General features: G+C 59.6%; 2 protein-coding genes across 13 annotated transcripts in view; one reads left to right on the forward strand and one right to left on the reverse strand.

The window, feature by feature from the left end:
• Positions 1–6930, forward strand: part of SLC43A1 (solute carrier family 43 member 1) — a 30386-nt gene extending 23456 nt beyond the window's left edge. For 5 of the 12 annotated variants that reach the window (XR_016217050.1, XR_016217051.1, XR_016217052.1 and 2 more), the window contains exons 12-16: positions 621–762; positions 979–1052; positions 2871–2979; positions 3243–5075; positions 6248–6520. Coding sequence is in view for 5 of the 12 variants with exons in the window: in XM_051854089.2 (XP_051710049.1) it covers positions 621–762; positions 979–1052; positions 2871–2979; positions 4955–5075; positions 6248–6381 (580 nt within the window). In the remaining 7 variants the exon portion in view is untranslated. Of the gene's footprint in view, positions 1–620; positions 763–978; positions 1053–2870; positions 2980–3242; positions 5076–6247 lie in introns of all 12 variants that reach the window. The other 7 variants (XR_016217065.1, XM_070070261.1, XM_070070263.1 and 4 more) reach the window with 2 other exon arrangements.
• A 6130-nt stretch (positions 6931–13060) lies between these two features.
• Positions 13061–26872, reverse strand: RTN4RL2 (reticulon 4 receptor like 2). Its single transcript, XM_008271357.5, has 3 exons — positions 26518–26872; positions 20721–21202; positions 13061–14365 (listed from the first exon to the last, which is right to left on the reverse strand). The coding sequence occupies exons 1-3, from the start codon at positions 26546–26548 to the stop codon at positions 13619–13621; spliced, it is 1260 nt and encodes a 419-aa protein (XP_008269579.3). The 5' UTR covers positions 26549–26872; the 3' UTR covers positions 13061–13618.
• Positions 26873–27810: the final 938 nt, after the last annotated feature.

The following is a 27810-nucleotide window of genomic DNA, read 5'->3' on the forward strand; positions in this document are numbered from 1 at the left end:
TGATATGTCAGGAAGAGGAGCTTGCCGGGCACTCGGGGACCAAGCTGCTGTCCTCCGAAACCACATCTCCCTTCGTCCAGGCTGATGGACAGAGACACTTTCCTGGGGGCTCATTTCTCATCCTTTTTTTTTATTGATTGATTGACTTGAATGGCAGAATTACAGAGAGGGAGAGACAGATCTTCCATCCACTGGTTCATTCCTCCAATGGCCACAATGGCCTGGGGCTGGCCAGGCTGAAGCCAGGTGCCTGGAGCTTCCTCCGGGTCTCCCACGTGGATGCAGGGGCCCAAGCCCTCGGGTTGTTTCTCATCCTTGATTCTCAAGCTTCCATGCACATGAGAAATCACAGGATATTTGTGACCGTGCAGATTCCCAGGCTCCGCCCCTGGCCTTCTGAGGTCTGGGGTCAGGCCTGTGACTTTGCCTCTTGAGACAGCCCCCTGATGGTGCGTGTTTCGCATCACACTTTGCCTTAGAGAAATGATTTTGCTGCCTTTTCCTGCTTCTCCGAAGTGGAGGCATACAGAAGGGGGAGGGGCCGGGCTGAGAACCAGGGAGCTGCTGGTGCAGTCAAGGCAGTGGCTGTGACTGCCCGTCCCCGCTCCCTCCTGCCCCAGGGATGGGATCGCCATCAAGTCCCCCAGGCCACGCTACCGCAAGATCCAGAAGCTCACCAATGCCATCAACGCCTTCACCCTGACCAACTGCCTGCTCGTGGGTTTCGGCATCACCTGCCTCATTGGTAGCCTCCATCTCCAGGTACCACTCGGGCCTTCATCCCGTGCATGGTTCTCGGGCATCTTCCACCCAGGGCTGCTGCGAGGTTATCCAGGAAGTGTTCCAGGGGACAAGGTTGGCACGGAGTGGAATAGGAATGCATAGGCCACCGAGGCCCCGGGTCCCTCTGCACCCTGCCCGCCCCTGCTGTTGCCTCGATGTGCTTTCTCATCCGCCTCCCCTTCTCTCTGGTTCCAGTTTGTGACCTTTGTCCTGCACACCATGGTCCGGGGTTTCTACCACTCTGCCTGTGGAAGTCTCTACGCTGCAGTGTGAGTTCTGGGGCCCAGACGTCCCTCCCTGCACGGACCCCCTGCCCCGGCCTCCCAGGAGCGTTCACTGCTCGGGCTTGGGGGCGACTGGGAAGCTGTCTGGGCCACCGCCTTCTCTGACCCCAAGGATGGCCGGCAACTCCCTTCCTCAGAGGCAGCCCCAGCCCCTGCAGGATGCAGGGATGCAGGAGGTCGCTCAGAAGTAGCCCCTAGCGGAGGCTGAAGTCTTCGGGTTGGTGCCACTCTGGTCTTCTGTGGCCCCTGCGTGTCCTCCCTGTCGCTCCCTGTCTTCGTGGAGGAACGACACAGGACCCTGCGCTGTTCTTTTGTCTGCTCGGCCCTCCCCGGGTTTGCTGCTGGTTCTTCCCGGGTTGGCTACCGTCCCTTCCACCTCCGTGGAAGGGCGGTTCCCCCTGCCACTTTTCCCCACTTCTGCGGGGGAGCGGCATACCGCCGGCCGGCTCTCTCGGGGGCTGCACAGGTGTTCCTTCAGATAGATGTTCCCCTTAGATGTTCCTCATGCATGTTGTCTCTCTCCTCCTTTATAGTCCTCTTCCGCCAATCCCAACTCGGCTGCCCACACGCCGAGTACGCTGCTCTCCTCCAATCAGGAGCAGGATCAGCTCCTGGAGGTCATCACTCAAGTTGGCAAGAGGCAGCTGCGTAGAAGCTGTTTCCTCCTCTCCCAGCGCCATATTGTGGGAGAGCAGATGCATAGAATAAGTCTTAATTCCAGTAACTTAGTCTAGTCCGAGTTGCTCCCCACAGATCCCCCTTTCTTTTTATTTTTGGCGTTGATACACGCCTGTCTTCGGTGCCCCGCGGTGCACACTCTGCTCTGCTTGCTAGAGTTGCCCACAGGTGCTTACAAGCCCTACCAATCAGGCAAACCGAATCCGGGTCCTCTCTTCGCCATGTTGTGAGGAGGTTTTTAGGCGCTGATGCGTGCCTGTGTTCGGTGCCCTGCAGCACATGCTCTGCTCTGCTAGAACTGCCTGCAGGTGCTTACAAGCCCTACCAATCAGGCAAACCGAATCCAAGCCTTCTCATTGCCGTATTGTGGGGAGACTTATTGGTGTTGATTCGTGCCTATCTTCGGTGACCTGCAGCTCATACTCTGGTCGAGCTGCCTGCTGGTGCTTATCGTCTACTCAGGCAGACCGAATCCAAGCCTTCTCATTGCGGTATTGTGGGGAGACTTATTGATGTTAATTCGTGCCTGTCTTCGGTGACCTGCGGCGCATAAGCTGCTAGCCGCCCGCAGGTGCTCACCACCTCCCTAATCAGGCAGACCGAATCCAAGCTCTCTCATTGCCATGTTGAGGGGAGGCCTTATTTTTCTCTATTTCTCTATCTCCGGGCATTCCTATCTCTCCCATTTTACTTCTATCTGCCAGCATTCCTATTTCTCTCATTTTACTTCTAAACTTCTGTTTCTCTTATCCCTGCGGCTTCCCGGCGCCCGCCCCGAGGCTGCTTCTCGGCGGCTTCCCGGCTCTGAGCCGCTTCAGCCCGCGCTTCTCTCATCTGCGCGGCTTCCCGGCGCCCGCCCTGTGGCGGGCTCCCGGCTCTGCGCGGCTCGGCTTGGCTTCGTGCGCACACTCCGCGGTCTCCACGCCCTTCGCGCCCGAACCACGGCCTCGCGCCAGCCCCGCGTTCCCTATCTATTCACGCCCCGTGCTCTCTCTGCATGCGGCGGCTTCCGCGAATCACACAGCGTAGCTTACGTTTCCGCCACCACCGGCATTCAGTCCAAATTCCCCGGACTAACCTGGCGAATTCCAACCTGGCGGCCCACGTCTCTGCCTCTGGTTCCAGATTTTCGCCTTTTGCTCCCCTGGCTGACTTGAAGAATTCCAAGATGGCTTCCGTCTCCGCCTCAGCCTGCCCCCGCGGCTTCAATTTCCCTAACATTTTTCTCTACCCGGTATGTTTCCCTAAGTTTTCTTCCAACAATATTCCTCCCTCATTTCTCCTGGCCTCTCCCCACAGTCCGCATCCGAGTCCAAGCCTCCTCCAGGTTTCACTTTCGCTTTCAATCCTAACTTCTTTCCCACAGTCCATATCCGAGTCTATGCCTAGGCTTTCGATAGCTTCTTCCGGCACCTTTTCCGTCCGGCTTTCCCCTAGGCTCTTTGCTAGTCTCTCTCTCCGGTATTTTCCCACTTCTTCCCGTTTCTTCCCTCCTAGGTTTCCTATCCGAGTCACGGCACCATTGTGTCGCTCCCCGTCTTCGTGGAGGAACGACACAGGACCCTGCGCTGTTCTTTTGTCTGCTCGGCCCTCCCCGGGTTTGCTGCTGGTTCTTCCCGGGTTGGCTACCGACCCTTCCACCTCCGTGGAAGGGCGGTTCCCCCTGCCACTTTTCCCCACTTCTGCGGGGGAGCGGCATACCGCCGGCCGGCTCTCTCGGGGGCTGCACAGGTGTTCCTTCAGATAGATGTTCCCCTTAGATGTTCCTGGTGCATGTTGTCTCTCTCCTCCTTTATAGTCCTCTTCCACCAATCCCAACTCGGCTGCCCACACGCCGAGTACGCTGCTCTCCTCCAATCAGGAGCAGGATCAGCTCCTGGAGGTCATCACTCAAGTTGGCAAGAGGCAGCTGCGTAGAAGCTGTTTCCTCCTCTCCCAGCGCCATATTGTGGGAGAGCAGATGCATAGAATAAGTCTTAATTCCAGTAACTTAGTCTAGTCCGAGTTGCTCCCCACACTCCCTCCCTCCTGTTGCCTGCACTGCTGACACCTGCTGCCCAGGGTCCCGTCTGCCTGTGACCTTCCTTAGTGTTGAGCAGCCTGTAGTTCCCCTCCTCTCCACGTTTCCTTCTCCAGGCCCTGCGGAGGGCATCACAGGAGCGATGACCGTCCTCGTCATCATCAGGACCTCCTGCCTGGCAGGTGCAGCCACCTCTGTTTGCCTCATTGGCTCCAGCCCAACCTTGCAGTTGTCTTTGTCCTTTGCTTCCTCACACTTCTCGTTCAGTCCACTGGGGACCCTGTCCCAAACGGGTCCTTTCTCATTACCTCCACTGCTGCCACCCCAGCCCAAGCCGATCTCCCCGGGTCAGCTTTCCCCACAGGGCCTGGAGTCACCTTGCAGGATGGCAGCATTTTCACATCCCCCTATGGCTTCCCATCTCAGTTCCCTGAAGGTCAAAGCCAAAGGCTTTATTTCAGCTTAAAAGACCCTACAGCATCTGACCCTAGGACCTCTGTGCCTTCTTCCATCCCCTCGTCTCCCTGGTTTACTCTTATGTCAGCCACAGGGGCCCCCTGGAAACCCCACACGTGTTCCCTCCATGGGTCCTTTGCACTTACTGGTCTCCCTTTCTAGAACATTCTTTGTCCAGATTGCTACAAGGTTCCTTCTCACCTGTTCGCCTTTCTCAGTTCTTTGTTCCTCTTCTCAGGCCTTCCTTCCTTTGCAACCCCCTTGGTACAACTCCCAGCCTCAGTGCTTCACGTTTCCCTTGATTCAGGCCCTTGTCTTTGACGTTGTGCATGTGTGTCCGGCTTATTACCTGCCGCCGGCCCCTGCAGACTGCCACATGCCCAGGGACAGCCGTCTTTGTCCGTTTGGTTCATTGCTCTACCTCCAGCACCTAGAACAGTGCCTGGCACACAGCAGGAGTTCCGTAACGATTTGTGGAAAGAATGAAGGGAGGTTAGTGCTGTCCCGGCGAGTAGCAGAGGCAGAGGGGCTTGGAGCGGAGGAGCCTCTGGCTGTTTCACAGACGGCTGTGTCAGAGCCCAGCTGGGTGGCCCTGGGATCAGGGTATGTGTGTGCAAGGCCAGGGTCCACAGGGCACACGTGGAGAGCCTCACCCAGAGCACCTCCAGTGGTGCCGGAGGAGGGGCAGGAAGAGGCACTCTGTCCTGACGCTTGGCCTTGCTCTGGGGGACAGGTTCCCGTCCAACCACTTCGGGACGCTCACGGGCCTGCAGTCCCTCGTCAGTGCCGTGTTCGCCTTGCTGCAGCAGCCGCTCTTCATGGCCATGGTGGGACCCCTGAAAGGAGACTTCTGGGTGAGAGCTGGGGTTGGCATGGAGGGAGGGGGTGCAGGCAGAGAGGCAGGGCTTGGCGGGGAGGCTTGTTTATCCGTTGGAAATCAATCTTCCATCTGCTGGTTCACTCCCCAAATACTGGCAACACTCAGGGCTGGGCCAGGCCCAAGCCAGGAGCCCGGAAATCCATCGTGGTCTCTCCCACATGGTTGGCTGGGGCCCAAGTACTTGAGCCTTCATCTGCAGCTGCCCAGGACGCATGTCAGCAGGAAGCTGGATTGGAAGCAGAGGAGCCGGGACTCTTACTCCAAAAAGGAGATGTTGCATCCCGAGCAGGAGCATTACCCCCTGCACCACAACACCTGCTCCCTCGGAGTCTGTTTCTAATAAGGCCCCAAGTGATTTGTAGAGAAGCCCCTGTCTCATTCCTAGGGCTGTGTTCAGGAACCACTGGTCCAATCCATTCTACTCAGTGCCGGATCCTGATAGCGGGTTCTCCCCTTTGGCTCAGATCTCAAGTGGTGACACACTCATTCCTGCCCGAAGCGGCATGGGCCCATTTGAAAGGCTCTTCTCACTGAGTGGACTCTGCTTCTGTGGAACCGATCCTGTGTGTGCCCTGTGTGGGGTGGGGTCGGGGGCAGACCCTCCCGCCGCAGCTGGGATGAAATACCCACACCATTTGCTGCTCCCGACCGTGTGCTTTGCCCACTGAGTCTTCACCACAGTGGCCCTGCGGAAGTCCTCAGTCACACCACGAGTCATGCAGAGGCGGGTGTGACCTGAGCCCCCCCCCCCCCCCCCCCCGCAAAGGGCCACTGTCCTGGGCCTTCCCAGGCTCCTATCCCCTGATGCAACCCTGGATCCTTAGCTGTGCACGTGAGAGCCGCCTTTTGCCTCCCTGGGCAGGGTCCCCTTGGTCCTCTGCCAGCTCAGACTCCTCCAGTGCCTTCTCCCTGGCTACCAGGGCGTGCTGTAGATGTGAACGCTGACCGGGCTCTGCCACTTAGCAAGCCCCGGCATCTCACCTCAGCCGTTTGCAAGGCTGCTGCATGAATAGTGCCCGCGCTATGTATCATTCTGGTGCAAAATAACTGCTTTCTCCTCCTTGGAGGCTAAGGGGGGGAGGGGTCCCTGAGGGTGATGAGGGCCAGCAGGCACTAAATGACATTGTCTCTGTCCCTGCCCTACAGGTGAACCTGGGCCTCCTGCTGTTCTCACTCCTAGGATTCCTGCTGCCTTCGTACCTCTTCTACTACCGAGGCCGCCTCCAAAGGGAGTACGCCACCCACTGGGCAGGCCCGCAGAAGGTGCTGGGCGGCCCTGACGTGACTGCGTAGACTTCTGAGGCCAAGGGGCCTGGATGACAGGCAGCCGAGGCCTGAGCAACCAAAGGGAATGCCCCTGGTGGCTTTTCTACCTGTAACGGACATGCAGAGCCAGGGGTATGGATTTATAAATACCAAGAGAAGTTCTATTTTTGTAGGCACTTGCAAAAAAAAAATGCCCTTAAAAATATCCCCAAAGCAACGCTCCACTGAAGACAGCCCCTGTGCTGGAGAGACCTGCTTCTGCGGATGGAGGAGGCCAGGCCGTGTGGCTGCCTTTTCTGGTGCCTCCTAGGAACCTGGGGGCTGGTGAAGAGGCTGCTTCTAAGGTCCTAGGTGTGTGTGTGTGCATGCATGCATGTGTGTGTGTGTGTGAGAGAGAGAGACACCACCTGCCCGTCTGGACGACAGGGGCCCTGAGGTGCTGCCGACGGTCCTGGGTGAGGTGTCGGGAGGGCAGCAGACCCATTCCAGGGGCTGGAGGGCGGGTTCCCTCCCCGTCGCTGCTGCTTGCAGGTCTTAGAGGAAATAAAGAGAGAAGTGATAGACTGGCTGCTGTGTACTTGTGCCTTGGGGGTGGGGACAGAGGGGAGGGTTCTCTTCCCACTTCCCACCCCCTTCTCTCACCCAGACTCAGCTGGGCATTAAGTAGGACGTGTGGAGTACCAGCCAGTCCGCCTCTGGCTGGCTGGCTGGCTCACCTTCCTGTTTTCTTTAAGATTTATTTATTTATTTATTTTTATTTGAGAGGCAGAGTTAGATAGGAGGAGAGGCAGAGAGAGAGAGAGAATCTCCCATCTACTGATTCACTCCCCAAATGGCCCCAACAGCTGGGGATGGGTCAGGAGCCTCGGGGTCTCCCACAACAGTGCAGGAGCCCAAGCACTTGGGCCACCTTCTGCTGCTTTCCCAGGCCATTAGCAGGGAGCTGGATGGGAAGTAGAGCAGCCGGGACACAAACCAGTGCCTATGTAGGATGCTGGGGTTGCAGATGGAGGCTTAACTTACGCCACAGTGCCCACCCCTCACCTTCCTGTTTCAGCCGTGCCCTGCCCTTAGTACCTCCTGTCCCCCACTTCCAGGATTTGGGGGTGCATCCAGGAAGTTGGCCTCTTCACAGAAGGAGGCCGACAGGATGCCTTAGAAGGAATACTAAGGAATGACTCAAGTTTTGCCACCAAAGCCCCTGGGGCCTGCTGAAAGTTAATACTTTTTTGTAGTCCTCTATTTTATCTGAAAACTTCCTGCAAATTTTGCTTCGTATTTTCCTATATTTGTCTTTTTAAATGTGGCTTTAGAATGATCTACATCAAGGGAAGACACCGTTTTTGAGAACAAACCACCTTCGCAATGTCCCTTACAACCGACCCAGCCCTACCCCTGCCTGCTTGTACTCCTGGGTTAGGGTGAATCCGGACTGTAAGAGCAACTACCTTTTGTTAAGGATCTGGCGGCCCCAACAGGCATTCGTCCCAGCCCAGCCGTGGCCCATGGTAAGTTCTCCGGAGAAGCTTATCAGAAACAGCCGGGTCCACCCATTTTCCCAAAGAGCAAACACTTGCCAGGGGGCACTGGAGGATTGGCAATGTCGCAGCACAGCTCTGGCTGCTCTGAGCCAATTCCTTAAAATTGGGCAGCATCCACCAGCGGGTTCGGCCGGCTCCCACAGGGCCTGCCGGGGCCTCACTGCGCTCTCTGTCCGGGACCCTGCCTCCCCCCGGGGGAAGCCGCCGCGGTCCCCCAGATTCTCGGGCGAGGGCGAGCGGACCGAGAGCGCCGTGCGAGCCGGTACTCTGCGTGCCCAGCAGGCGGCGCTGCGTGGCTGCAGTTTGGGACAGGGTGGGAGGGGGCGGCGAGGCAGGCGCGGAGCCCCCTATCCCTACCCAGCCCCAGGCTCGGACTCCAGACCCCTTCTTCTGGGGTGGCTCTGCCCCCTCCTTTGAGACTTCCCCACACAGACCAGAACCCCGCCCCGCATCCTGACAATCGTTACTCCCAGCCCCGCGACCCCCTCGACGCAAGGAGGGGTCCCCGCCGTTGGCTCTGCCCCCCCCCCCCCCGGCTCGGGACCGGGTGGGAGGTGGAGGAGGACTTTCCGGCTTCCTAGGAGGGGATGGCTGCTCACCCCTACCCGGCCCCACCCCCGGCTCCTCGGGGAGTTTGGGGAGGGGGCTGGGCAGGGGCGGAAGCGAGCTGGAGCCGTGTTTGTCGCGGCGCTGCCGAGCGGAACAGATGGCCGGGGAGGGGAGAGGGTGCGCGGCGGCAGGAGGAGGGGTGCGGGGGCCGGAGAACGGGGAGCGAGGAATCTCGACGCCCCGAGTCTCCCAGGAGAAGCCCCCCTCCCCGTGTCTTCCCGGAAAGAGCGAGGGGGGAGGGTGGCAAGCGCCTGCCTCTTTCCCGGAGAGCCCTGGCCCCTTACCCTGGCACCCCCGCGGCGGGGCAGGCTGGCGGGGTCAGACCCGCAGGGAGCGGCCCGGGTTGCAAGGGTTAATGGGCCAAGGGCCGAGTTCAGGGGTCACGGACAGAGGAGGGGTCATCGCTGCTGACGGATGAGCTGGGACCTGAGGCGGGGTGGGAGGTGGGATGAAACGGCGCCCGGCCGGGGCTGCGTTGGGGTGGCCGGGGGTGCTGTGCGGCCAGGGCCCGGGGCTGGACGGCGGGCAAGGCCACTGGTGCCGGGTGATAGAAAGTTTCCTTTCCGCCCCTCCCCGCTAGAACCCGGTGTGGGCTGTTCAGCGTCTCCACGTCCCAGCCCGAGATTCTGCATGTCTGCATGTCGGATGGCCTCGAAGAGGAGGGTGGGCACACCCTGTAGGCGTCTCTTTTTCCTGCTGCTCACCAGTCTCTGGCGTGAGGACCCCTTCTTTTCCCTCGAACACCTGCTATCCCTCCGCACCCCACCCCCCAGCATCACGCGGACCCCCAGGAGTATTGTCGGGAACCCCCACTGTGTGTGGAGGGGAAGCATTATCCCATCTGCCCTGCTTGGACCGCGCCACCTCCACCACCTCCGAGGAGGAGATGGCTCTGGATCATAACCCACCTCCACTTGTCACAAACGCAGAGTCCCGGGCTGATTCGGCAGGTGGGGGAGGGGCTCAGGAATCCGCTCCCCGCTTAAATCAGATGCAAAAGGTCCTTATTTTCAGAAGGATTGTGCCAGGGATTGGTGGGCTGGGAAGACTGGCCGGAGCCTCCTGCCAGAGCCCTCACCCGCACACCTTCCTGAATGCCCCGCCCCCTGCCCACCTGCCTAGGGTGGGCCTCTGCTTCTGGCGGGAGGGTGCCAGGCGGGTCTCCAGAAAGCTGCAAGAGGGAGGAGAGGAAGATGAAAAGGGGGGGGGGGTCCACACCTGGCCTCCTCTTGTCTCTGAGCAGGGGCTTCCCTCCCCGGCCCTCTTCAGTCCCTTCTGCGAACTTCACTCCCTCCGTCCGCCCTGTTGTGCTCCACCAACCCTGCTTCTCTCTGAAGTTCCAGGAAAGGCCAGAGGACTCTGAGATGGGCCTGGGGTGGGGGCGGGGGGGGGGTGGGGATGGCAGAGCCAACCAAAGTCCCTATCTGCAAAAGAAGGAGCCAGAGACAACGGGGGGGGGGGATTTGGCGGGAAAGACTTGGGGGAAGATGACAATGACAGCCACGTAGGTCGTCTTCCCGTAGGCTCTTGCCCTTTTCCACGCAGACTCAGTCAAGACAGGCAGCACTGGCCCCAACAAAGAAGCAAATAAACCCCCAAACCTCTTGTGTTCAGAGAGGTTAAGCAACTCACCCAAGATCACACAGCCAGGAGGTGAGAGAATAATTGGGTCATTCAGCCTTCTACCTCCCCCTCCACACACACAACACCCCAAATATTTTTTCCAGAGGTGATTGGATAGCCGGCCCAGGCCTGCCTTCCCTGTCCCAGTGGGATGGGAAGGACATCCTGTGTGGAAATGAGAGAAGACACTCAGGTTTCGGAACATCTGACAGGTCTGGCTGCAAGCATTAAAAATTCATGCAGAAACCTGACCCGGCTGGACCTCGGGCCTGCCACCTGGCCTGTCCCTGGCCTCCTGGCCTCTCAAGAGTCTGGTGGGCCAGTTTCCCTTGCAGGGGGTCCTGGGAGCCCTGTGTGTGTTTCACGGGCGAGGCACTCGCTCACAGATTAGGGATCTGAAGTAGGGAGCCAGCTGGAAGTGCTGCCTCCCCCGGCGCTGGGTGTAAGAACCTTAGAGGCTTAAGGGCTTATAAACCCTGTCATCTGGCGCCCTTCTCGCGGGCCTCTCCCCCGCGGCTTAGATGCTCGCCCTCAGTTCAGCGCAGGCTGAAGCTTGGCTGTGCTTCCCAAGGTGGCCAGTGGAGGGCAGCTGTCTGCATGGAGGGAGCCCCAGCTGGAGCCTCTGTGGCTTTGAAGGGCAAAGATGCCGCGGTTGGTGGGAGAGGGGCAGCCCTGGACTTGCAGACGGCCCTGGCTTCAGTGATCTGCCGAGAGGTTTAGTGAGGAAGCCCGGGGCACATTCCAAGTAGGGCGTGGATGTCAGGCGTGTGACGACGGAGGGTCAGGATGACACGGCCGTTCCAGCCACGGGAGAAAAGCCTAGCACTGGACCCTGAAGGATCGCTGACACTTTGCTGAAGGGTGTTCCCTTTAACCTGCAGGCAGTGGGGAGCCACTGCAGGTTCTGGAGTGACAAGATGACATAATGCAGGAGTTGGTCTCATGAATCTGATCTCCGTGGGCAGGCTGGGTGGGAGGGAGGGAGAGACTGAGTGTAGGGAAACCAGTGAGGAGGTTATTGCTATTTTCTTTTATATTCTAGGCATGAGGTAATGAGTAGCTAGAGCAAGGGAGGTGGGGGGATAGGAAGGGAGGGATGGATAGGGGCCAGGAGGGGGACCGACTGGGTAACTGAACAGATTCGGGAGCTTAGACAAGGAGAGGCGTTAGCTGCAACTAGGCTGGGTATCTGGCCCAGGGAAAGAAGGTAGAATGGGGTACACTCCCAGCTTGAGGGAGGGGAATGAATTTTGCTTCTTCCTGGGGCTGGGGGAATCTGGGAGATGTCTCTTCCGCCTCTCTGTCCTGAGCACTGGGGCGTTTGGATGGTCCCTGCTCTTTCAGGGTGTGTGGCTGAAGGCTGGGAATTTGGGTTGTCTGCAGAGGCTGGGGGGTGCAGGGCAGGATGAAATCCCTAGGGGTGGGCTCTGCCCTGGTCCTGGTGGAGCTGGTGTGCCTGCACACCGGTGCTTGGGGATACATCTGGGACCGTGGGCGGTTGGCGTGCCTGCACGTGCTGCTGCATAGCTCTCTGCTTTGTGTGTGTGAGCGCGTGGGTGTGCAGGAGATGGGCGTCTGTGGGTCTGTCTGGGCTGCTGGGGGCGGGGGTGGGGCTGCTGGACCGTGGTATTGCTTTAGGCTTCTTCCTGAGGCTCACACCCTCCTCCCCGCGCTCACTGTTCGGAAATAGCATCTGGACCGAGGGCCCATGAATATTTCACAATGATAATTCTGTGACCTGGACAGCCTGCCTCTCATTTACCAGCATCCCCCCTCCCCCTGCCCAGGCTGTGGCAGGCAGGCCAGCCGGCCCTTCTCCCTCGGAGCTCTTGCCTGGCTGGCCCCCCAGTCCTAGTCCTTAGCCTCCTCCCACGTCACAGGCCCCTGGAAGGCCTGACACGGAGCTCCCTGGGTTCCTGACCCGTTGATCTCACCACCCCCACCCCCAGCCAAAGTCTACCTGCTTCCAGCCTTAGAGGTCGACTCTTCCGACTTCCCCAGCCAGAGTCACCGACTCAGCCTCCCTCTTCCTCAAGCCCTAGCACCTGGGTCTCCTCTGTCCGGTTCCCACCTCCCTCCCAAGCTAGAGTTTTAACCCTAAATGCAAGCCACCCTGTCCAACTGCTGTCTGCTTAGACTCACTCTCCCCTTCCTAGCCTGGGTTCTTTCCTGTCCCCCCAGTCTCTCCACACACCAGAATGAATGAAGAAGTCTCTGTTTACACCACCATGCACCCCAAATCAGGATTCCTATCTCTCTGATCCCCTGGGGGGGGTCTCTCTTCCAGCTTGACAGGATAACTGCCTATCTTGACCTACTCCATCCCTGATGCTTACACCCCACAAGAGCCAAGGCAGAGAGACTGGATGTCCACAGAGCTGCTATGTACAGTTGTGCACGTAGTACATTGAACAAGAACACTCAGCCAACCAGGCAAATGTGAGCTGAGATCCAGCCGTAGCTCCTGCTCCATCACTAAGGTATTTTCTGTGGCACAGGCTGCGTCTCCCTGAAGAGGAGGTGCCCTTTTCAGATTTGCCCAAGGCTATGTCTGGGCTAACTGGGACTGCAAATGCTAAGTCACCACTCCTTGCAGGGGGAGGTGGGAGCTACCCCGCTTTCCTGAAGGAACAGGGCCCTGGTGGAGCTGAGAGCCAGGCTGCCTGCCTTCCCCCGGCTTGGTTCCTCAGGCCCCAGGCAGCTCTGGGTTGGCGGCTGCTGCTTCCTTTGGCCATCCTGTCAGAGGTCACCCGGGGTAGTCTCAGGGCCACACCACCCTTGCTCTTCAGCTTGCGCCCCGCAGGGGAAAGCATGTACCAGCTCCAGCTGCCAGGAAACAGGTCCCCTCCTGGCCCTGAAATATACAGTTCTAAGCCCTCATCCCACTCTAGAGGTGCTGCGCCAACAAATCTTACAGGAGTTAAAATAATAGAATTTTTAATAAATTTTTTTTCCCAAACAACTTTTTTTTTTCTAAATCTTCACCACGCAGGGGCCGTGGTGGAGAGGAAAGTTCTCTCCAGGAGCCCTAAAAAGTGTCCAGGGTAGACTTAGGAGAAAAGAGTTCCTCCAGTGTCAGGAGGTGGAGGGGACCGGGATGAGCAAGGGTCCAGGGTCGCCCTGGCGCCAAGTGACGCATTCGTCCCCCAGGGGGAGCGCCCGAAGGCTCTGCTGGTGGGAGATGCACTGCAGATAAAAAGCCCCTTCGGAGTCCACTGTGGGCCCCGGGACGGCGGCTGCCCGGGGTGCCCCCAACCCAGCCTGGGGATGGGGGAAGAAGAGTTAATGGCTTGAATTGGGTTCAGCACGGCTGAGCCGCCGTTCCTGTCCTCTGGGAGCAGCCTTGAGTCCGAACAGCCCAGGAGGCAAGGAGAGAGGCGGCCAGGTCCCGGGGGGAGCCGAGGAGCTGGGGTGGGGGTGGAGAGGAAGGCGGTGGGGCCGGGCCCGGCCAGTGGCCGGAGGGTCTCAGCCACCGCAGTCAGAGGTGAGGCACCAGAAGCGCGAGGCCAAGCAGAGGCGCGGGCAGCGCGGCCGAGAGCGCCCGGCCGCGGGAGTCCGGAGGCGCCTGGCACGTGGCGCCGGGGCACGTCTGCTCGCCGCGCCGGTCCTCGCCCCCGTAGCCGCCCCAGTAGTCGTCCTCGGTGGGCGCGTCCCCGCCCTGGCGGCCCCGCGAGTCTTCGGCGGGCAGGTCTCGGTAGAGGGTGGAGGGGTCGGCGGGCGGCGCGCCGGCCTCCGCCACGCCGTACAGGTGGTTGGAGGAGCTGTTGCCCCGCGCGCGGCTGCCGGGCCGCGTGGGCGCGGCGGGCGGGCAGGCCTGGAAGTCGGCCTCGCGCAGCGCGCGCAGGTCTCGGCCCTGGCGCTCCGGGGGCGTGGCGCACGTCACGTCGGAGCTGGACACGCGCGCGCGCTGGAACCAGGCCCAGAGCGGCCGCGCGCGGCAGTCGCACGCCCAGGGGTTGGCGTTGAGCCGCAGGAACTCCAGCGCCGGCAGGTCGGCGAGCGCCTCGCCGGGCAGCGAGGCCAGGCTGTTGTTGAACAGGTAGAGGATGGTGAGGCGGCTGAGGCCGCGGAAGGCCGCGCGGTGCACACCCTGCAGCCGGTTCCCGTGCAGCAGCAGCCGGTCCAGGCTGCCCAGGCCGCGGAACACGTGCTCCGTGAGCAGACGCAGGCGGTTCCCGTGCAGGAAGAGGTGGCTCAGGTTGGCCAGGTCGGCGAACAGGTCATCCTGGGTGGGGCGGGAACAGAAGGAGAGAGAGGCCTGAGGCGCGGTGCGGACTTCTCTCTGGGAAGGGTGGAGAGCGCTAGGCAGTGTAGAGAGAGTGAGAGGCACGGATTCGAGTCCTGACCCGTTTGCCGTGGCTCAGGTCCCGGGTTCTTAAGTTTTAGGGTGTTTGAGACTCCCTTGCAGGTCCCGAGCGCTGCCCCAGCGTTTCCGATGGAGCAGATCTGGGGACGCGCTGAGTGCGCACCTGCACTGGCTCAAGCGCCCAGGTGATGCTGATGCGGCCGTAGGACTCCCGCCTCGGGTCGGGCTAAGCATGCAGACTGGGGAGCCAGACTTTGAGTGTAGATCCTGGGTCTCTCATTAACCTGCTGTGCTGCCCTGGGCGGGTCTCTGAATGTCTCTGTGACTCGATTTTGTCATCTGTAACATGTGGCCATCAGACGAAGCAACGCATATGAAGATGCCAAAGGCAAGGTTTGCATTTGGTAGGCAGGGTGGGGCTTGGCCATTGGGAAGCTGGCCATGTCAGGCATCTGACTCCTCACCCACCACCAGGAGAGGAGTGTTCCTACCTCGTGTTTGCTCTGAGGAGTAAAGAAGACAGCCCACAAAGATCGTGTGGGTGAAGTGCTGGGCCCAGGGCCTGGCACACAGGGCTCTGATCCAGTGAGGAGACCCGCAGGCTCAGGAGTTAGGAGCCCTCAAAAACCTAACTTGCCATTTTCCTAGGTTATTTAACCTTGTCGGGTCAGAGATTCCTCAGTCTGTTTACCAGGGAGAACAAGCCCTCAGCTGGCTGAAGGAGGGTTATGTGATACAGTGCTGTTGTGGGCAGCACAGCTGGCAGGTGCACAGTCAGTCAACAGGAAACAGTAGTTGTATGTCAGCAGGGGCTCTGTTCGAGTTTGGTCCCATCCTCTTGCCCCCTGGAAGAGGAGCTCCCTGGGGACCACAGGCTGGGTCAGAGGGCCGGGCATCGGCTCCACCACGCCAGGCAGCAGACAAGTAACTGCAGCCTGCCTACTACCCCCTGTAGGAGGGGCCGCTCCACCTGCCAGGGGCTGGGGCGTCATGCCAGCATTGCAAGGACCTGGGAACTGACAGGGCTGGGCATGACTCACGGGGTCTGCATTTCACAGTGGCTGTCACCTGGGAGCTGATGCTTCAGAATCCAGCAGCCCAGCCCACTTTTTACAGAGGTGCACCCTGAGGCCCAGAGAGATGAAGTCAGAGAGGGGAGCAGGACTCTGGTCCCGTGACCCTGCGGCACTGAGGTCCTTCCGTCTTCTGCAAGCCATCTCTGTGGTCAGCAGCTCCCTCAGAGACGGGAGCATCCTCTGTGCTCAGGCCTGCGCACCCGGTGACCCATTCCCTGCCCGTGGCTCTCTCCCACCTCTCTGCCTGGGGAGACAAGATGATCCCCTCGCCTGCACCACCCAGGAGCTGGTCAGAGGCCTCAGGTGGGGGGAGGGCGTTGACTCCCAGCCTCCACCCACAGCCTCCACCTTCCTGTGCTCCTGCTTTTTCTCGCCCCCTCCCATCTGGCTTCCGCCCTCTCCGCTACAGGAACTGCGCCTGCCAAGAGCCCTCCTCTTGGCCACATTGAGATCCGTCCCCTCCACCTTCTCGGCTGCCTCTGACACCAGCACTCTCCACCCCCTGCTGCCACCTCCCCAACCCCCTCCTCCCCCTCAGGCCTCCAGCAGGCTCCCTGCACCCCCACGCCCCACCCCAGGGAGTGGGCTCTGGATTCCTTGCACTGGGACACCTACTTAGGGTTTCTCTTTTTCACAGAGGGTCAGCGAGAGTAGAACACGCCCAGAGGTGTATGGTCAGAGGGTCAGTATGGGGGAGGAGGTAGCAGGGGCCTGGGGGCTTGGCACTTTGGGGACCCCAAGAAGTCAGGAAGGGAAGACCTTAGCTCCTCGGGAAGTCAGGTGCCTCTGACCCAAAACCTGGCTTTTCAGGCTGCAGAGTTCCTTGCGTCCCCTCTCCTTCCCTTCCCTTCATTTCCCCGCAGAAAGTCCTGCTCCCTGAGCTTCAGTCTTGGGGTCCATTTTCCCCTCCCGCCATCCAAGCTGTTGCCAGATCCCGTTGCCACTTCCTGGGCTGCAGCTCTGAAACCCGGCCCTTCCTCTTTCCACCCTTAAAGCCGTTCTCTGTGCATTAATAAGCTCTTGACTTTCACAGCCCTGGCCCTCCCCCACCACCCTCCCCTGGCGCCCCCTCCCTCCGGGCTAAGAGCTCTGCTAAAGTCATCCTCTTCCATTTCAAAAACCACATCTCCCTCGCCTCCCCCCGCTGGCCGGTTCACAGCTCTCTGCATCCACTTGGAATCTTAACACAGCATCCCTGCCCCGCCCCCTTCCCCAGACAGCATTCCTAGTCTTAACCTTGCTTCCCTGCAACCTCCCAGCTCAGCACCAGTCAAATCAGCTGCTGGGCTGTGTGACCTTGGACAGCTCCAGGCACCTCTCTGGGCCTTGTTTTTTTTTTTTTTCCCATCTGTGAAACAAGGGACCTGGGATGGTTGATCTTTGCGAATCCATCCTCATCTGATATTTATGAGCTGGTGCGTCCCGGAATGTACCTCATTCATTCAGCAAAGCGGTACTGTGTGCTATGTGCCAGGCCCTCCCCTCCCCCAACGCACCAGCTTATGGTGGGCATCGTCGTCATCACCCACGTCAGCAGCATCAAGCAAGTGACTTACTGAGCTCTCACCGGGTGCCAAGCCCTGTGCTACGCAGAGCCTATGTAGTAACTTCATTACAACAACCCTGTGAGGTGGATGCTATTCTTATCCCCTTCCCAGAGATTAGGAGAGGGAGGCTCGGAGAAGGGAAGTGAGTTGTCTGGGGTCCAGCAGCTAATATGTAGTGCAGTGTGGACATAAGCACCAGCAATGGTGCTGGGTACAGCTGTACCCAGAGTCGGGCCAGTTCTAGGCTGTGTCCCTTTGCAAGCCTGTGACCTTGGACTGCTGCCTTAGCTCTGCGGGCCCTCGGTCGGAGTCTGCACGCTTCCTATCCGATGACGCTCACTGTTCACTGGCTATTAACTCTGAGCGCTTTTCAAGTAGTGTCTCCTTTAACTCACAGCACCCCAAGCTTCGGGTCACTGTCTTCATTTTACACACGAGTCCACTGAGGCCCAGAGTGGTGGGGGAACTTGCCCGAAGCCACAGAGCAAGCTGGAGGGAGTCAAACTTAGGTCTGCCTGAGCACAAAGATTGCTCTTGGGGACCGTGCAGGTGCTGTAATGATTACAAGAGAGAACAGCTGTCTCCATCGCCAGGCTACACTGCAGCAGAAAACACGTTCCAGGAGAGTGGGGACCCTGTTCTGGCCCACCTCTGAGCCCCCGGCACCCAGAACACTGCCTGGCATGCAGTAGGTGCTCAGTAAAGAACCTGGGGGTGACTGGACTCAGCCAGCACAGTGCCTGGTATTCTGCAGACAGGCCCAGCCCATGAGAGCCTCCACCCCGCCCGCCTCTCCCGTTTCCACTCTGCACATCTTAACAGCTGTGCTTCTTCACGGAGCTTCCTCCAAAGCTCCCCCCCACCACCGCCGGGGCGCACCTGGCTCCACCCTGGGTCGCACCTGCACTTGGTGGAGTCACTGCCGCCCACGTGTTTCTGCCCCTGCCTCTGGCATCTCCCAGCCTAGTTCTCCCAGGCTGTTCACAGCCAAAGGCTGTCTTTTCCACCTCCTTTATAAAGGGCCGGTGTTAAGACGCTTCCTTCTCATGATGCCTGGTGTCATTCATGCCAAACACACCCCAGTGTGTGTCCAAAGTCCCCTCAGTCCAGGCCTTGCCTGACCCCAGGCCCTGACTGCCGTCCTTGCTCTGAGCGTTGACTGCTGTAATGCCATGATTTACTTGGCACTGGACTCTGTTTACATACACTAGCTCATCTACTTGTTATCACCACACTTTGTGAAAGGTATCATTTTTATGTTTCTCCATTGATGAGAAGGAAACTGAGATCCAGAGAAGGGGAGGCAATTTGCCTAACATTTAATAAAGTCAATTTCAGGTCCTCTGACTCCAGATCAGATCCTGATATCACGGAGAGGTAATTACTGGGACCTCGGAAGTCCTGGCGGTCATGAGGCTACAGGTTGAGCTTGTCTGATCGGGAAATCTGAAACTGAAATGCACCCAAATCTGAAACTTTCGTGATGCCCCAAGTGCAACATTCCACACTTTGCTTCATGCACAAAATCATTAAACTTATTGTATAAAATTACCTGCAGGCTCTGTGCATAAGTTCTAAATGAAACAGAAATGAATTTCATATTTAGACTTGGGTCCCATCCCCAAGATATCTCATTATATATAAATGCAAATATCCCCAAATCCCTAAAATCGGAAACACTTCTGGTCCCAAGCATTTCAGATAAGTGACATTTAATGTGTCTTGGGAGTGTGGCCTTGTAAATGCCTCCAATTGCAATGCTTACAAAATTTCTAGATCAGAACCAATAAGTGCTATCCTGATGCCAACATACAGTCATAGGCAAGTAGATTGAGAGACCTTAAGTGATCCGTCCGAAGAGCAGCCCGGATTTGAACCCAGGTCTGACAGACCCCAGAGAACGTGCTTTCAAAAAAATGAGCCCTCTAGTATCCTTAGGGATGGCCCCCTGCGGTGCAGTCAGCTAGCTCGTCCTGGCCACGTGGCTTCCGGAAAGTCCTCCCGCTCCATGTCCCTACAGCCAGGCCAGGCCGCTGTGAGGGCCAGTGCAGTCAGAGGACTGTGGTTGAAGAGAGCTGTGTTTAGAGAGGCCATTCTTCCCCTACAAAGTCTTGGGGGCCGCCAGCCTGAGCTTCCCCACTGTTAACTAGGAGGTAAAAGCAATCTCCCCACAGGGCTGCAGAAAGGAGAGGAAGTGGTTGAATGTGTTTGGGAAGCATGAGACTGGCCCTGTGTAGGAGGAGCACAAGGAGGGTGTGTTCTGAGACCCACCCACGGCCTCAGTCTAACCCTTGAAGTTGACCCAGATCTCCAGGATTGGGTTCAAGTTGGGCCACTTTACTGAGACCAATGTTAAATAAGGCTCGTTTCTTTTTTTAAAACAGTATTTTAACAAGCATTTATATAGCACTTACCGTATGCCAAAAGCACTATTCTGAGTGCTTTACAAATTATTCATGCGTTTATTGCTTATAAAATCCCTAGGAGACAGATGAGCTTGCTACTCCCGTTTTACAGATGGGAAAACTGAGGCCCAAGGAGATTTTTTTTTCTTAAAGTCACGTGCTTGTAAATGGTGGAGCCGACACCTGTAAAGGACTTGGCACAGTGCCTGAACCGGTGGCAGAGGCTGCTATTATTACTACCATTATTTATGCCATGGTATTTTCCCAATACACCATGCATTTTACTTTCCCTCGGCATTCGAAGGCAGGGGTTCTGTCTGTATTGTTCAGCACTCTCTGCATGTTGTTTTAAATCATTCCTGCTGTTGTTATCACTGGCATCCTCAACACTGAGTGGCTGGTGACAGCATCTTGCAGAGTGAGGTGGAGAGGGCAGAATGGATACCCTCATCCCGTCCAGCCCGGCAGGTAGCTACGGGGAGGGAGATTTTCTCCCTCCCAGGGTGGTTTGGAGGTTATGTTATTGCTTCCTGGGGAAACGGAATGGGAGGATTTGACGGTCAAACAGTCAGCATAACAACAACAATAAACAATCCTTAGGTCAATAATAATAACAATAAATAACAATGACTGTTCTTCCGTTCCCAGAGCACCTGTTTTTCCAGCTGTAACAGAGCTTTGTGCTTTTCCTCCTCCTGCCCTGGCCCTTGACACGACAGACTGGGGGAAAGGCAATCTAGAGAGGACAGGGTTCCCCTTGTTGTGTTGGAGAGAGGCGGAACTTCCCACGGGACAGAGGTGCTGGGGCCCTGCCCTCTGGCTGCACTTGCTGTGATGTGGGATGGGGGATGGGAGGGGTAGCCACTGGGCTGGGGAAAGGCAGAGTCCCCTGAGGGCAAACGTGGGGGAAGGGGAGATCACAGAAAGAGACACTGGCAGGCATGGAGACAGACATGGGGGTGTGTGCAGAGTGGGTGTGTGAAGGGAGACAGACAGAGGAGGCAGAGAGAGACGGATGGGGGAGGCAAGTTAGTGCGAGAGGCAGAGAAGGACAGGGAGGGAGAATAGACAGAGGCAGAGGGAGACAGGGGCTGGCAGAGAACTCAAAAGGATGGACAGACAGACAGAGGCAAGGTATAGAAAAGAGTATGGCGGAAGTGAGAGGCACGGACTCTCAGAGAAGGGTCAGAGAGAGACGAAGGGTGGCCTGGGGAGGATGGGGTAGGGGGCCGGGGGCCAGGCTCACCTGGAGGTGGAGCAGGCTGTTCTCCTGGAGGTAGAGGTACTGCAGGCTGACCAGGCCGCGGAAGATGTTGCCTGGTAGGCTGCTGAGCTGGCAGCGGTACAGGTGCAGCGACTGCAGCCGCTCCAGGCCCTGGAAGGTGTCAGGCTCCAGGGAGCGCAGGTGCCGGTTGTCACCGAGGTCCAGCTCCTCCAGGGCCTGCAGGTGGCGGAAGGTGCCCGGGTAGATGGTGGAGAGGTTGTTGGAGAACAGCCACAGGGTGAGCAGGTTGGGCCCGAAGGTGCCGGGCCGCAGCGTGCGGATGAGGTTGTTCTGCAAGAAGAGTCGCTGAGTGCTGGGCGGCAGGGACAGTGGCACCGAGGAGAAGTTGTTGGCCTGGCAGCTCACGGTGGGTGGGGACAAGTAGCAGGTGCAGAGCATGGGGCAGCTGGGGGCCGCTGGAGGCAGGGCCAGGAGCATCAGCAGGAGGCAGGCCGAGGCGGGACCTGTAGGGAGAGCCAGGTGAAGGGCAGGGCTGAGAGCCAGGGCTCTGGCCACCCACCTGCCCACCCACCCACCACAGGTCCCAAGCCCTGGTGTTCCCAGGGTTCTGGGTGCAACCCCAAAGCTGCAAGACGCCTGACCACATCCACTTGGGAGGCTCCTGGTATACTAAATGAAAAAAAAAATGCTAAGAGGACACTGAAGAAAGCACTGTGGTACAGTTACGGTTGTCTGAGGAATGTCTCTTCATTCCTGTTCGTTTTCACTGTTGCATCTTTGACCTTGCTTGGAGATGAATGTCCAAAGATTGTCAGCCCCCCCCCCCCCAACTCGGGAGTGGCAGGCAGGCAGGACAGTGCTTTCCTGTGTGGGCAGCGCCTCCTTCTTCTATCCACAGACGCCAGCAGCACCCTGCCCCCGGTTGTGACAACTGAAATGTCTCCAGACACTGCCAAATGTCCTCTGGGGACAAAACCACTCCACTTGAGCATGACTGAGCAAATGTGAGACCCTTCGGGGGACTGAAGGCGTATGGAGGCCCAGGGGTCCAGCCTGGCTGAGCCCACATGTGACCGATGCCCTCCTGTCCCGCCTTCCAGCGGTTTTCGCCTTGGAAGAACCAGAGCCTCTCCGCGCTGTTGCCAAGAGGCCCGAGGGATGTGGGGTCCATGTGGGTCTCTGTCTGGGGCCACCAGCTAGATGCGACAGAATCAGCTGGGGTCTGCAAAGAATGCAGCCTCCTGAGGCCCTGGGAATCTGCATTTTTGCATCTCAGACATAAATTGTTTTGTTGTTCTTCAAAGTGATTTTTGAAGGTTGAGTGCTTATGAGAGAGATGGATAAGCAGCCCCAAGAAGGCCCAAGGGCCTGGGGGTTCATGGGCCCAGAGCAGGTGCCTGTATGTCTGCGCTATAGCAACAGCTGCAGGGTCCTGCATACATCCCTTCCCCTGCCTTCCTGCCCTCTCTGTGGCTGATAAACTCCTGGGCTGGGACCAGCTTGTCCACTGCCCTCTGCCATGGTTTTCTTCTGGCAGCTTTGCCTGGGGCAGAGGGGCACTTGCGTACACCAAAACCAGGCATGGTTCCCTGGCACACAGCACCTGAGCACCCGACTGGGCCAGCATGGAAGGCTTTGAGGAGGGAGACCTGGTTCTCAGGCCCCAGCACCTGGCATCTGGGGGCTCCCAGTGGTTCAGAGAGCCCGGGAGAGACCGCAGGGTGGGTGAGATCTCCGAGACTGTGACTCGCCCACGCCAAGGCGGCGTGTGTGTGTGTGTGTGTGTGTCACACTCCTGAGGTTGCTGCGTGCACATGAGCGCGCGTATGTGGGTGTGATTTTGGGTGAACGGTGTGAGCCAGGTGCTCACTACAGTGAAGTATGGCCGAGCCAGGTGTGCACGCCTGGCACCAATGGCTCTGCGTGTGGCGTTGAGTATACAGATGCTGTGGTGTGCCTCAGTCCCCGGGGCGGGGGAGCACGCAGGCACCAGTGGGGGAGTCTCTTGCCTGCGCGTGCGTGCCTGTGTGTGTCTCTATTCTTTGCTTTTGGGCACCAGGTCCCCAGTGCCAGCCGGGCCCCACCGTGAGTGTCCCCAGCCCCTCCCGGCTGTGCAGTGTGTGCCGGCCGTCCTCCGCGTGTGTGTGGATACCGGGCCCCGTGCGTGTGTAGGCTGGGTGTGATGTAATACTCAGTGACACAGCGGCGGCTGTTCCATTCGCTCACACCACCTCCGCCTTTCTCGGCCCTTCTCACCCCTCCTCCGTGTGGCGTTTCACGATTACTGTCTCCGCCCGAGCTTTTCAGAGCCACGTGGGGTGGAAGCGCACGTCTCTCACCCCTCATCTGAACCAGGCAGGGGTGGGGTGTGGGAGCACAGGCAGGGCCCCTGGGTGGGTGTCCTGAGCGCTGAGGTTTGCTGCTTAGGACTGAAGATTTCACAGCTGGACAGGCCTCCCAGGTTCATGTGGGTCAGGCATCTATCTGCTCTACTGAGGGGACAACTGGGGCTCAGAGAAAGCAAGCAATTTGCCAAAGGTCACACAGCAATGTGGTGACAGGGCAAGGACCAGATGAGTCTCCCGATGCCCACGCAGGGCACAGCCCTTCCTATTAGTCACCCTGTGAGCTCTGCTTCCCCAAAGACTGACACCAAAGGAAGCCAAATCCTTCAGTGATTCCCCTTAATCCCACCCCTTATCCACCAGCTCACCAAAGAGTGAGCCCTGATGGCCGCCAGCCCCCAGAGGATTACCGAGGTCTCCCTCCAGCCTCCAGGACCAACTGCCGCCCCAGGAGAGACAGAGGGGAGCACACGTGTGCTGCCAGAGGCAGTGGCTGCTCTCCTGGTACCAGGCTCCCTTCCAGCCTCGAGGTCCAGCTGGGCAGGGGCTGGCAAGGGCCCACTCCTGGCTCCCCACTGGCCCTATGGGACACTGCCCTGCTGTGTCCCCATACCCTCTCCCGCCATGGTATTCCCTGCAGGAGAGGGCTGAGGGCTCTCGGAGGAGGGACCCTGAGCTGGGGGACCCTCATGACAGCTGCTACGTAACAGTGACAATGTTGCCATTTCTGGCCCTCACTGCTGCCGTGCAAGGCAGCTGTAACCCAAGGAGCCTCATCCATAATTCAGGCTGCGGCTCTCATGGAGGCGAGGAGGAGGAGGAGGAGGAGGGGAAGGGGGGTTGGCTCTGGGTTTCTGGGGGCCCCTAGGCTGGGCAAAGGCCCCCAGGGGGCAGAAGCAGTGGGGCTGGGGAGAGGCCCCCTCCATCCCACCCTCCCTCCCTGCCCAGTGTGTGCCCTCTTCCTCCTGCCACAGGGTCTCTCCCCACCCCTGCTTCTCATGCCGCCTGGTCACCACCACTCCTTTCCACCAGGCCATGCCTCCTCTCTCCCCAGTGACCATAGCTCCACTTCCGGCCCCCACTTGGAGCCTTCCCGGCTGGTGTGCAGGGCTGGGGAGAGGAGGCCGGGGTTCTGAGCCACGTCCATCTCCAGTGTCTCTCTCCACTGCCTTCCAGGCACAGGAAGCCCTTCAAAGCCTGCCCACCCTCTGCTCCTTCCACCTCAGGTCAGCAGGTCCAGGCTAGAGGTGCAGGGGAGTGTGGTGCAGGGGAGGCAGGAAGCCATCTGCCATGAAGCACCTACTGTGCGCCAGACCTGTGCTGCACACATTACCCACTCCATCTACAGAACACACAACCCTGCTGTGAGATCAGTCTAGAGACCCACCTCGCCAATGAAGGGAGGCTCAAAACGGGCACTTAGCTGTGCAGCGAGTGGCAACCTGGATTGAAGGGAAAGGTGTCAAGCTTCCGTCACAAGGGACTCTGGCCTTTCTTTGGGAGCCCTTCACATCATCCCCAGAAGCCAGCCCTAATATACAAGGTATAGGGAAGACAGAAGCTGCACCTAGGGCAGCCACAACGCTGGGTCGGCTGGGCTGTGCAGGATCAGGAGAGAGAGGGACCCAGGTGTGCTCTGCAACTTTCCTCTTGGGCTCTAAGTTGTGGTTGCTCTAGGGTGATGGCACATTTGAGAGTCCAGAAGAGATGGCCAGTGTCCAGAAGAGATGTCCAGAACTGACCAAGGGGAGGGAACAGAGAGAGGCCAGAACACAGTATCGATCCCGGAAGGCTGAGGTGTCCAGAGTCAAAAGTATTCATTCACCAAGGGACCATGGTCAAGGACTCTGGGCCGTCAAAGCTTGCAGTACCAAGCCTCCTAAAAAGAGTTCTCACCTCGGGCCACCCTTTAGGCCAGAGGCCCCTGCAGCAGAGGAGGCACAGAGGCCAGGGTGCTGATGCACCTGCACGAGGTCCCAGGAAAGCCTGCTGCCCGGCAGGAGAGCTGAGGGCCCTAGCTGTGGATGGAGGGGCACTGTCCCAGAGGAGAAGCTGCACACCCAACAGGCTGCTTCAGGGAAGGTCTGGGGCCTGGGGGGAGGAGGGGGCGGGGGCAGATGCTGAGGGCGAAAGGGCTGAGGAGGTGGGCGCCCGCAATGCCGGTGCCGCAGGGGCCTGGGAGGCACCCACGCCGTGGGTAAGGGAGGTTTAGAGCTGCTGCAAACAGCTTCTCACTCCGCCAGAATGTAACACCCCAAAATAAGCAGCCGCTGTGGCGGTGGCAGCGGCGGCATCCGACGGCGGCGGCCCCGAGATATAAATGGCAGCTCGCCCCACTGGAGGTCCTCGCCCAGTCTCCTCCACAGCCACACGCCAAGGCCCTGAGCCGACCCACCAGCACCAGCCATCCGGCAGACAAGGGATGTGACAGGCAGGCGCTTTGGGAATGGAGGGCTTCCCACGTGGAAGTGGGGACCAGAGGCCTCTTTGTTTCATCCCAGCAGCCCCCATCCCCGCCCTGTGCCTCGCTCCCATGCCTTTATCTCCCTCTTCCCCAGCCCCTCTCCCGGAGAGCCTCCGGTCTGCAGCCCTGGCTCATCCCGCAGACCCTCCCGCTCTGTTCTGACAGGGGTCTCCGGCCATCACCCCATCCTCTTCCTCGGGTTCTGACCACGCTTCTCATTCTCATTCTCTTTCCATCTCCCCACCCACCGGCTGTGGCCCCCCGGCCTGTCCCATCCCTCCCCTCATCTGTTCTTCCCTCTCCTCCCCCCCCTTCCTTGTTCTACATTAGGGTCCCACTTCCCTGTGGGCTTTTCCCATCCAACCTCTCCCCTCCTCCTCCTCTTCTTCCTCGGTCCCCTCCTCCCCACCCCACTTTTTCCATCCGCGACCTCCCCTTTCGATCTACCTCCCCCGGGTCCCTCTCCTACCCCATCCCCAATCTCTGGCCCGCACCGCACCCTCGCCTGTCACTCAGTCCGTGGCACCACCATCCTCTTTGTAGCGCCCTCCGTCTGCCCTGCCAGGGAAGGGTACTACATTTTCCTCTGTGCCCCCCGGCCAGCCCCCCACCCACATCGCTTGTCCTCCCAGGTGACCGGAAAGTGCTGAGGCGCCGGGCAGGAGGAGTTGCTGAGTCGGCGCTTCCCCAGCCGGCCCGAGTCCTCAGCGTCCCCCGGAGCAGGTGGAGCCGGGACAGCGGAACCTGAGCCTCCCTCCCCCCTCCAGGCCTGGTCCGCCTGCCCCTAGCGTCGCTCCGCGGTCACGAGCTCCCCACACACGCCCGCAGGCTCCCAGCCGGGTGCCCTCCTCCAACGGGCAGCTCTGGAGGCGGGGGCGCGGCCGGGGCGCGAAGCTTTGCCCCTTCCCTGGCTTCCCCACCCCCTCGCAACTGCCCCGCCCTTGCGCCTCAGAAGAGGGGGCGCCCTGCTCCCCTCCCCAAGATGCGCCTCACCGGCCGGGGTCCCTACCTTGCAGCAGGCGCCCGAGCCCGGGCAGCATCTTGTCTCGACGCTCGGGGAGGGGCGGCGTGGGGAGGGCGCTCCCACTCGCTCCCTGATCCCGCCGGACGGCGGGGACTCCGCGGGGCTCCGGCAGGGCCTGGGAGTCCCCGGGCTGCGTGGCCCGGCCACGGGGCTCTACCCTGCGCCCCCCGGGCTGCGGGCCTCGGGAGGAGCCATGGGCCCCGACGGGACGGGGCGGGGCGCGACGGGATGCGAAGGGCTGGGGCTGGCTGGCGACGCTCAGTGCCTGCGCCCCCGGAGCCGCGCGGTCTGCAGGAGCGGGTCGGTCAGTCGGCCCGTGCGCCCCGGCTGTTCGCCGAGGGAGAGGGAGAGTGGGACGGCGAGGAAGCGCTTCCCAGCCACCCCCCTCCTCCCCGCACTCGCTGGCTCCGCCTTCGCTTCCTGGCTTTCCGACTTAACCCTTTGCTGGCCACTAGGAGGCGGGAGCGGCCCTCCAGCCCCCTCCAGCCTGGCTCCCCCTCCTCGCGGGCAGGGGACAAAGCGGGTTCTGTGCTGGATCCCACGGCAGCGCCTCACTTCTAGAGAAATCCCTTCTGGAAGGAGGCGTGGTAGTGTCAGGGGACTCCGTGGGCTTGTCCGGGTCCCGCCTCCCAACTTGCCTGGAAGAGATGGGCTTCTGGGTCATCCCCCGCCTCCGCCCGCCGTTTCGCCCCTCATCGCCCCTACCGCGCGTCCCTCGCGCTGTGCCCGCCCGCCGGAGAGCTCCGAGATCCCACGTTCCCTTCCATTCCCAGACCCTAATTCCAGAGTGTGCGACTGTAAGAATAGTACATGCAGGAGTTTGTGTGTGCGAGCCGGAGCCGCGTGTGGGCGTGCACGCGCGCACAAGGGTGCTGGTGCAGGTGCGGCCGTGAGCGCTGGCCGCGAGCGCTGGCTGGCAACCTTTGATTCGGGTCCAGGGAAGCGGGGTGCGCGGGAGCGTGCGCCCCGGCGGGCCGCCGAGTGTCCGCCAGCGTGAGTGCCTGCGCTGGTGCGAGCTTTTGCGCGCCCGAGCTTGGGGTTGGGCGGCGAGGGTATACTTGGCGTGTGCCGAGGGGTGTGCGTATGGTCTTTGATGCATTTACGAGCCGGCGCCAAGTCGTGGGTGCGGATGCCCATGTGTGTGGCATAGGTGATGTGTCCTCTTAGAGAGGACGCGAGAGGGAGAGGACCCTCACATGCGGAAGACACTGGCGGCTTTGTCCGAACCCCCTTTTAAATAAAGGGGAGCTGGGATCTCCCTGGGACCCCTCGAACCCC

Source organism: Oryctolagus cuniculus, chromosome 1, assembly GCF_051225735.1.
Source record: "Oryctolagus cuniculus isolate XC-2025 breed Fujian yellow rabbit chromosome 1, ASM5122573v1, whole genome shotgun sequence".
NCBI lineage: Eukaryota > Metazoa > Chordata > Mammalia > Lagomorpha > Leporidae > Oryctolagus > Oryctolagus cuniculus.